Source organism: Nannospalax galili, unplaced genomic scaffold (genome assembly GCF_000622305.1).
Source record: "Nannospalax galili isolate Female #2095 unplaced genomic scaffold, S.galili_v1.0 scaffold604, whole genome shotgun sequence".
NCBI classification, from domain to species: domain Eukaryota; kingdom Metazoa; phylum Chordata; class Mammalia; order Rodentia; family Spalacidae; genus Nannospalax; species Nannospalax galili.
The window spans coordinates 234632-245066 of record NW_008350472.1 but is presented as its reverse complement, the minus strand read 5'-3'; the positions used below and the strand labels follow the sequence as shown (position 1 = coordinate 245066).

Below are 10435 nucleotides of genomic sequence, written 5' to 3'. Positions count from 1 at the left end.
GTAGGTCAGAAGTTATCAGACTTTCTCCTTAGGTCTGGAATCTTCTAAGAATAATTTTGGCCTCAGGAACTTGGGTGTTGGACTGACCTGAGATCCTGGCCGTGGCCGTGCCACGCATGGATGCAAAGGCAGATGGGGTGGGAATAAGCCCCAAGATTTTCCAGGGAGTGGATTGAGTAGCTGGGTTGTACTGGATCCAAAGGATCAGGGAGAGGAAAGGTAAGCCTTGGAGTCCCAGAAAGAGGCTGTCAGCCCCAGATAGAGGCTGGCGGGTGTTTCAGGACCATGGAAGTAGAGGGAGGTGAGGGCAGGGCGGGTCCAAAGGCAGTGCTCCTGGGGCCCAACGAAGGCACCAAGCCGGTCTGGGTGAAAAGGATCAGGAAGCAGCACTGGCTCCCCAGGTGTCTGGGGCCCCAAGACTAGGAATGGCACAGGGCCCAAACCAGGAGCAGAGAACAGCGGGAAGATGGAAGGGTGCATGAGGCCGGGGGAGTCAAGGCGCAGAGGGCTCTGTGATAGACCCACCCCAAGAGGCCTGAGGATAGGAGAGCAGGCCAGGAGTGTTAGCCGGTGGTGCAGGTCCAGGGAAGCAGAGAGAGGTGAGGGTGGGGTCGCGTCCAGAGGCAGTGCTCCTGGGGCCCAAGGAAGGCACCAAGCCAGTCCGGGTGAAAAGGATCAGGAAGCAGCACTGGCTCCCCAGGTGTCTGGGGCCCCAAGACTAGGAATGGCACAGGGCCCAAGCTAGGAGCAGAGAACAGCAGGGGAGATGGAAGGGTGAACGTGGCTGGGGGAGTCAAGGCATGGAGGGCTGCACGATAGACTTACCCCAAGAGAGGCCTAAGGGCAGGAGAGCAGGCCAGGAGGGTCTAGGAAATTTTTAAAATTTCTCCTTGATTTCTTCAAAGGTTCTCTGATCATTGAAGAGTATATTATTCCATCTTCATGCATTGGTATTCAAATTTTCTCTTGCAGTTGGTTTCTAGTTTTATTACAAGCAGAAAGCACATAATACCTTATTTCCATTATTTTTATTTGTTGTGATTTGTGCTTATATACTGAAGTGTAATAAACTGTGGATAAAATTTCATGAAATTCTGAGAAGAATGAATATTCTTCAGCTGTCAGATGGAATACTTAAAAGTTAGTTGTCAAGGCCATTTGATCTATGATGCAATTTATTTCTTTTTTGACATTTTGTGTAGAGCACCATTCTATTGATGATATTGGAGTGTTAAAGTAAAACTTGAATATTATCTTTGACTCCCTCTGGCCTCTTAATGTTTCTTTTATGAAAATTGGGGCACCAAAGCTCACAACTTTATTTTATCTTTTTGATAGAATATTCCTTTCACTACTATGTAGTTACCTTCTTCATTTCTTGTGACTCATATTGACTTCAAGTCCACTTCATCAGGCATGAGAATTTCTACTTCTGTTAGTTTTCATTGCACATGTTTGTAGATGTTTCCATCCTTTTAACTTCCATTTCTGTGTGTCTTTATCAGTAAAGTTTGTTTCTGTTAACCAAAAGGAGTTGGAGTTTGTTTGTTTGTTTGTTTGTTTGTTTGTTTTAAATCCAAACAGCCTTTTCTATCTTTTAGTCGGAAAACTAAGACTATTTACATTTAGGGGTTTTATTGATAAGGGTTTGCTGATTCTTATAATTATATTGACTGTTTCTTGGTTGATTATGATATGTTTGTTCTTTCCTTTCTTGCCTACTCACATTAGAGTTTGGATGTTTAAATGAGTTTGGAAAATTGATTTTTCAGCCTTTGCTCATCCATTTGTTCCTGCAGTTCATTATTTCCTGAGCTCTGTGCTTTGGAATGCCTTTCTTTGTGCTCTGTGCAGCACTCCTTCATATATCTTATATTTTCTGCAATGCTAGCTTAGTGGCCATGAATTACATTTAATTTTTATTATCTTAGAAGGTCTTTATCTTTACACTGATTTTTAAACTCTTATAGAATATAATAATCTTGGTTGGCAGTTATTTATTTTCAGGGCTTGAACGCACCATTTAATTCTTTCCTGATATTTAGCTGTTCTAATGGGTTTGCCATTGTGAGTTGGACATCTTGTGCTGCTGCTTATAATACTGTTTCTTTGTTCTGCAGTCATGGCGTTTTATTAGTGATGTGTTGTAGACAACTCTTTTCTAACCATGTCTCTGTATGGGATTCTAAATGCCTGTTGTGCTTGGACATCCATTTCTTGCTCTAGATTTGGGGAATTTGAGGGATACAATTTCATTGAATATGTTTTCCACAGCCATTGATTTTAATCTCAGCTCATTCTAGTCTATGAACTTTTAAGTTGGGTGTCTCTCTCATGCCTCAGAGTTCTTGAAAGTCACTGCAACTCTTTTTTTTAACTGATTTTTTGAATATAGTAATTTCTTAACCCTTTCTTTCTCCCATGATATTCTTTGTTTTGATTGATCTTGAGTATTAGTAATGCATTCCACTGTGACTTCTGTTTGATTTACTGAATTTTTTTATTTCTAACATTTCTTTTGTCTTTTTATTTTCTTTGTTTGCTTTAAAAAATCTCAATTCCTTACTTAATTCCTCATTCACATTCTTAACTTTCTCTTCTGAATTGCAAACTTCCTTATTGAGGCCAGGGATTGATTTTCTTTAGGTCATTCATCTGTTTATTTTTATCAGTTTTGAATTTATTGATCATTTTTAAAAGTGAACCTTTGAATTGTCTGGAATTTCAATATCTTTGGTTTCAGTGATTGAGGAGCTATAATCTTTTGGAAATACGACATTGCCTTGAGTTTTCATGCTTCTTCGATTTCTGTGTCTTAATTTGCATATCTACTTGCATGGATATTTCTTCCACTTTTATTTAGGAAACTTCATAGTCAGCAGTTTTGTCTTCAGGACTCACTCCCCAGTGCCACTTATACAAGAAAAAGCAAACAGCTATAACACCTACAACACTGAGCCAAATTCTATTTTAAAATACATTTTAAAATGATGAAAACTAACCACTATAGCATTAATGGCCAACTTTAGAATAGAAAATTGGCAAAAAAAAAAAAGAGAAATATTTAAGTGAACTATGGAAGAAAACATAACAGTGACTAAAGGGGAATGAAAAGAGAGATGGGAAGGCAAGATAAGGTACAGAAAGTTTTCATGCTAACATGCTTCCATTACCAACAGCAATGGAGCACACCATACCCTAACTCCTTTTCCAGCCAAAATTAGTGATTTTATGATGCTTTCTGCACACGTCACAAGGTATGTTTATACATATTAGGCCCATTTGTGGAGATTTCCAACACAAACACAAGAAACAGAAATGAAGCAGAAGATTCAAAGTTACTTAGGGCCTTTCACGGATGAAAAGGGGCATCAAGACTTCATCTTGGGCTCTGAAAATTCATATAAAGTAATGCCAGTATTTTGGCAGACAGATGAAGTGAGGGGAGATTCATTTACAGTAATGACCATGGAACAAGTAATGTACTTTAAAAATTTCAGAAGAGGCAGGATCATAAATCTGAATTTGCTGGATATGTAAATCATTAGTCATCTTTTTTTTTGATGAAGAAACATCTTTATTGAGGCATAACAGACATTGAGAAAAAGTACACTGATATAAGCAATTACAATCTGAACCTGCAAGACAACCTTATCCTTTAGAGAAATAAAACATCTTTTTATTCTGCTAAGCATTTTTAAAGAAGTGGAAAAAAAAGATGCCCAAGAAAATATCTTGGTTTTCAAAGATGGACTTGCAAGACTATCTTCTTCACAAAGATAAACAAAAGCCATTATCTTTAAAACTGAAAGGAGCTACATGTTGCACTTAACTATTTTAACCCTGATGTCACTACACGATAGTTTGTAACTTTACTAGGTATACATAAATAGTTTAAAACAATAATAATCCTATTTTCAAAATCTGCAATTGATATAAAATTAGTCTATAGGGGTTTTCAGTGATACTGATCTCTCACTCTACAATTGACTGACAAGAGGAGAGAAGGTGGTATGATTCCTTGCAAATGACAAGGTTCCCTGTAACTGTCTTTCCAAATGAATGTCAGGGAGTGAGAGGGAGAAAAGTCCAGGAAAACTTTAGTTTACTTTGTACAAAAGAATGGTATGGTTATTGGGGTAGAGAACAGATCAATTGAAGAAAAACAAATTGCTCATTTAAATTATTTTCTACTTACCTCTGTCATCCTCTTCATGAATGCATATTTTAAAAGGAGAAAAGTTATTGTTTTAAAAATTACTGGCTCTTCATTTTAAAAGCTATATCAAACAAGGAAGAAAAGCTGAATTTCCAACTCCCTGCCATGAGCTTACTAGCATTTTCATCAAACTAAAGTTCAGGTGATCATTTTCAATCCATTCTCCTGCAAGTATTCCTTCAGCATATGTAAAGGGTAACAAAGTTTTATAATTTTTAAGTGTCCCAAAATGTTATGCATGATATATGTGTTTTGATCAAAAAAGGTGAGAAACACACAGTAGAAAAAAAATAAAATATCATGTCAATCAGTGATGCAGACATAGGATTAAAAACTATTATTCAAAAGGGCCCTGAAATTGCTTAGTTGTACTACATCTGTGCTTATGAATTTCAAACCAATACCATTTTAATGTAAATATGATACCACATATAACAGGATCAAAGCGTCTATACTTGAGTGCTTTCGTTTTAAAACTAAAAGTATTTCTACTCAGTTGTTTTATCTATAGATGCTATCATGTTAAACCTCATCTTTGTAGATCTTTGATTCAAGGAAGTCTAACTGGATCTCATATCAAATGTTCTACATTAGTGTTCTGAGACACAGAATCTTACATGGAACAAATTCGGTATATACTTTCACTTGTGGTTTACTTTATGGTTCATATTTCATCTAGTGAATGTTAAGCAAATTTTCCAAACACAGGACATTTATAAAGGGATGGATGGGCATAGTGGTATACTTTAGACACAACAGAAGAGGCAGGTGGTTATCTGTGAGGTCAGCCTGGTGTACATAGTGAGTTCTGGGCCAGAAGTGTGTCATAACAAGACCCCATCTCAAAACAATTAATTAATAAAAAGTGAAATTCAGAATCCTGCATAGAATCCCATTTGGTGCCTGCTAGAGAAAAGAAATGACTATTACCCAAGATACTTGGATAAAAACAAGAAGTTGGGTTCACTATGCAAAAGTTTGGGCAGAAGTCTGGTAAACTGTTGACATTGGGTTGTTGTTTTTAAAGAAAATTCATCAAGAAGATAGTGACATGAAATAACTTTAATGGTAACAGAAATTACAGGAGCAAACACTTCCATTAATCCTGGGCTCCATTCTGCACACCAGTGTTCTGCATGGAGTTACATAATACTTACTCACAACTGCACTATGAAGTGGATGATACTCTCATTAGCATTTCAATGCAGTTGTTTGGAAATCTGCCTATGATTACAAAGCTGATGTAGTGAAGAGCCCCAGATTCACAGTCTTATATGATGCTTATTCACAGCAGGTCCAAATTAAGCTGTCATGGTTATCATGCTTTCTCTTAGACTATGCAGGTGGCCACAATTCTCAACTCCGAAACTCACGCTATCATTTAAAAGAATCTGGTATGGAGAGATATCTAAATAGAAATGATGCTGCTCAGTTTTCCTTTCACTCCTATGTCGGGAGATACTTATTATTGGTTAGCCCCACAGAACCTTGATTCTGTTTGGTAATGGTCATTCCAGATCCTCCTATTAACACTGATACTAAAATCATATTATCTTCCCAACAAATAAAAGATAAATCTAGTTTAAGGCAATAAAGAGAAAAGAAAGGGAAAAATAAAAAGGGATAAAAATACATTATGTCTGAATACTATACGTTTTTTAAAAGTGAGATTTACTAAAATCTGCATCCCTGTTTTCATCTCCCCATTGTCTCAACAGGTTAAAAAAATCGAATTAAAGAAAGTTATTCATGAAGAAGTTCAGAGGGAAGAGGCCCCATCCTTTGAAGAAAACAGAATGTCACTATAGGGCTCTCCTAACCCCGAAGCATGTGGCGCCTCAACCTGGTGGTGGCTTCAGCTGGATGTCTATAGGTAGTGGTTCTCAAACTTCAGTCAGCACAGAAATTACTGGCGAATCCCAGTATCCTATTCGCCTACATTCCAAGTAGTCAACTTTGAATATGGGCATAAGCACCTTCAATGTCCCAACATCCTCACTGATTTTAATAGGGTTACCTGCAGATGATAATTTTTAAATGCCCATAAGAAAAGTGGAGGCGTACTACCCAGCAAGCATTGCGATTACACATTATGTCACATAACTTCACAGAGCTTTAGTTTCATATCTTACCTGTGTCAACATCCTTGGGACTCTGCTCTTCATCGGGAAGTCTGGAAAGTGGCCACGTGGGCGGTGCTCTCCTGGGAAATTGCCCCTCGTTGTAATCCATCGAATGTGTGGGTTGGCTAACTGCAGCCCAGGTATAAAGTTGATCTTGCTATATTTAAAAATTATTTAAATGGAAATATTATCAATCCAATCATAAAAATCAGCCTCAATTGCTATGTTTCAAATTCAATTTATGAAAAACCACACAGATATGCATACACATATAAAGCATTAAAACAGCATCTTACATCACTCAGTATTGAACCATATGGTACTCATTTTTTCAGACTCCCATTTCATTTTGTTGCCATCCTTATCTCAAGTTCTTATCCATAGTAAAATACAAGTCTTTTCTTATATGGATGAGACATTATATATAAGCCTGACTTTAATAATGTGAGACACTGACCTCACCTCTTTAACTCATTTGAATATGATGTCTCTGTCTTTGCCTGTTTTCACTGAGTTTATTTTGATTTTGGTTTTGCAGACAAGGTCTCTCTCTACATCCCAGTATAACATTGATCTCATAGGTTCAAGTAAACTCTTGTCTCAGTTTCCACAGAAGTTGCAACTACAGGTATACATCATCACACTGAAAGGATGTCTCTTTAGGAAGTGTTTATAAACGTGTGGGGAAGTGAGAACATAATCTGTGCATGGGCACAATGAGGACAGTAATAGCTCCCTTGCCTCTTGCCTTCAATAGCAAAAGGCTCAGAGAACCAACTTCTCTTGGGTCCAGGTTGGAAACTGTTTACAATAAAAAAGTAAATGAACCTACCAAGAATAAAAAGAAAATTATATAGGAATCTTATGACTGGAAAAAACGGTTTTCTAGTGGTCCAGGATAACCCAGACAGAATGAGAAGGCTCATGCATGCACTAGTGACAGGACACAAACTGAATGTCTCTTTTGAAGACTTAGAAATACTTCAGAAAACTGATCATTAAGATTTCAGAATAATAACATGATCAACCACATTAGGATACATATGTCCAATATATGCATGTCTAGATTTCTTTTTTGCTTAGGGATGCTTGCCCTAACGTCTTTTGATCAACATCAACAAAAACAAAAAGCATAATAGAGATTAATAAAAACCACAAAAAATCATAATTAACAACTTGATTATACAATGAAGTAAATGAGTTCACTCATAGATAGATGGCGTATTTTTTAATTTATTTAATAAATGAAGAATCTATAAAGAAGTCTTCAGTATCAAAAGATACATGCCTTTTAATCCCAACATTCAGGAGGCAGAGGCAAATGAATCTCTGTGAGTTTGAGGCCTGCCTGGACTACATAGGAGACCCCACTTCAAAAAAAAATATTTAACAGGAAGGTGAAAGAGTTTCAACTTGATGTTCAATCACTACATCTGCTGGGATCAACGAGACTACATGGGATCAGTGAGAAACACATCAGAAGGTATCACACACGAGATCTGGCTGAGCACTTCATCTTTTTATACCTCTCTCTTTCAGTTACATATAATTTGATAACATGAGAAGTGTAACAGTTCAGCACACTGAACATCTAAAACAGTTTTTCACTGATTAAATTAGTGGCTTATTTAGTTAATATGACAAATGGTAAATATGATCTCTCACTGGAGAAGCTCAAAGGAATTCTCTGTCAGTACAGTAACTAATACATGAACGAACATCCTCAGACTTGGAAAAAGTTAAGAGTCAGGATGAGACACCACTGGGACTCTGACAGTGCCGTACCCAGCCACTAGTTAAGGATGGCTCCTTGCCTGTGACCAACAATCAGCCCCAGAACTCTACCTCCTTTGTTTCTGTATCACAGGACTCTTCATTCAAGGTGTGGCCAAGAAGCTACTGAGGGAGCAAGCTGACATGCTCTGACCCCACAGGAGTGCCTTATGGACTCATGTACACATTAATATTATAGGTTTAATGAAATTCTCTGTGTCAACAGAATGATATTTAAGATTTACTTTCAGTTAAAAACCAGAAATCCTTACACCAAAGATCAAAATATAAGATTGATCTAAAACTATAAAACTCTTAAAGGAAACATAAGATAAAAGCTTCATGTCACTGACTTTCTTAAATATGACAGTAGATGCACAGTCAGTAAAAGCTGTGGTGGTCAAGTATTAATGAAAGTTAGTGAATTAAACAGCAACATATAAAAGTCTGCAGTGAAAAAATGAAGAGATTCAGTAACTGAAAGTACTTTTAAAGGACAAAAAATTCAGACAGATAAAATGCAGGATCCACCTACATGTTGTTTATGGAAATCTACTTTGTCTGTAAGGACACAGACTGAAAGTGAAGGTTGGAATAAGATACTCAATGAAAACAGAACCCAAAAGACAGGAGCAGCTCTACTTCCACAAGAGACTAAACTAAAGGTAGTGAAAGAGAACAAGGAAGATGACTATATAATAAATAACAAATGTATCAATGAAGCAAGAAAAAGTAATTACACATCTATGTTTACCCAATAGCACAGCGGAATTATATATATATATATATATATATATATATAGAGAGAGAGAGAGAGAGAGAGAGAGACAGAGAGAGAGAGACAGAGAGACAGAGAGAGACAGAGAGAAGTAATTAACAACTAAAGAGAGAGACAGTTTCTAATTCAATAATATTACAGAACTTTAACACAATAATCCCATCAACAGACAGACAGTCCAGAGAAGAAATTAGCACAGAACAGTAGGGTTAAACTGGACTCAGCCCAAATGGACCTAGTGGATATGCATAGAAAGTTCTACCCAGCAGCTTCAGAATACTAATTGTTTTCATCATTCTAGGGGATATTCTCCAGAAAAGACCATATGATGGTTACAAAACAAGTCTCAGCAAATTTTAAAAACTTCAATTATCTTCTTTTCTACTTACAACAAAGCTAGAAATCAGTAATGATAAATTTTAGAAACCACACAAATACAAAAGAAAAAATTAACTTTCTCTTTAACAATAAATGCAGTAAGGAAGAAATAAAAAATGAAAATGAAAAATGTCTTGAAACAGATAAAATAAAAACAAAATAGGGCTGGTGAAATAGCTCAGTGGATAAAGACACATGCCTCCAAGCCTGACAACCCGAGTTCAGTGCCCCAAATCCACCTCCACATGTACCATATACTATGTGACATGTGCACGAACACACACACACACACACACACACAAGAACACACACACATACACACAAATAAAATGATAAGTGAATAAAACACATAACAAAATGATAAAATGAAAACACAATAAATCAAAACCTATGGAATAGAGTAAAAGAAATAACGAGGGTAATCTACAGCAGTCAATGTCTACTTCTAAAATGTCTCCATGCATCTCAAGAAACAATAAAAACTAAAGCAAACATAATACAGAATCAGTAGGAAAAATATATGTGTATAAATATATACTCTGTACATATCAAGACAGGTATATTTCATATATGGGTATACATATAGAGTAAATATAAGCCTGGGGTACAATCTTTTCAATAAATTATACAAGGAAAATTGGAAATCCACATATAGATGAGGTAGATAAGAGCTGGCAAGTTGGCTCAGCAGGGAAAAGCACATGCTACCAAGTTTGCAATCTGGGTTTGATCCCTGGGAACCCACAAAGTGAAAGGAGAAAACTGCCACAAGTTCTCCTCTGAAATCCACGTGCGCCATAGCATGGGCATGTGTATGTCACCCACATGTGTACACAAACACGCACACACACACACACACACACACACACACACACACACACTAAAAATATGTAAAGAAATAAATTGTGGTTGTGTTTGTGTATATGGTTCAGATAATGTGAAAAGCTTGTTTTTCAAAAACAAACACAATTGACCAAACAAAAGCTACACCTAAGCTAAGAGAAAGAGAAAACTCAAATAAAATTAGAGACGAAAAGGAAAACATAGCTATCACCACAGAAAATACAAAGAATCATTATATTTTATTGAAAACAACATGCTAAGATATGTTCTGACCTAGCACAAACGTAAAATTCCTGACGAAATGAAAACCATAAAGAAACA

General features: G+C 36.6%; 1 protein-coding gene across 1 annotated transcript in view; it reads right to left on the bottom strand.

The window, feature by feature from the left end:
- The window catches only part of Fmn2 (formin 2), a 396698-nt gene that overhangs the window by 318676 nt on the left and 67587 nt on the right, over positions 1 to 10435 (bottom strand). Inside the window, exon 3 of the mRNA XM_008847787.3 lies at positions 6352 to 6499. Coding sequence (XP_008846009.1) covers positions 6352 to 6499 — 148 coding nt within the window. The remainder of the gene's footprint in view (positions 1 to 6351; positions 6500 to 10435) is intronic.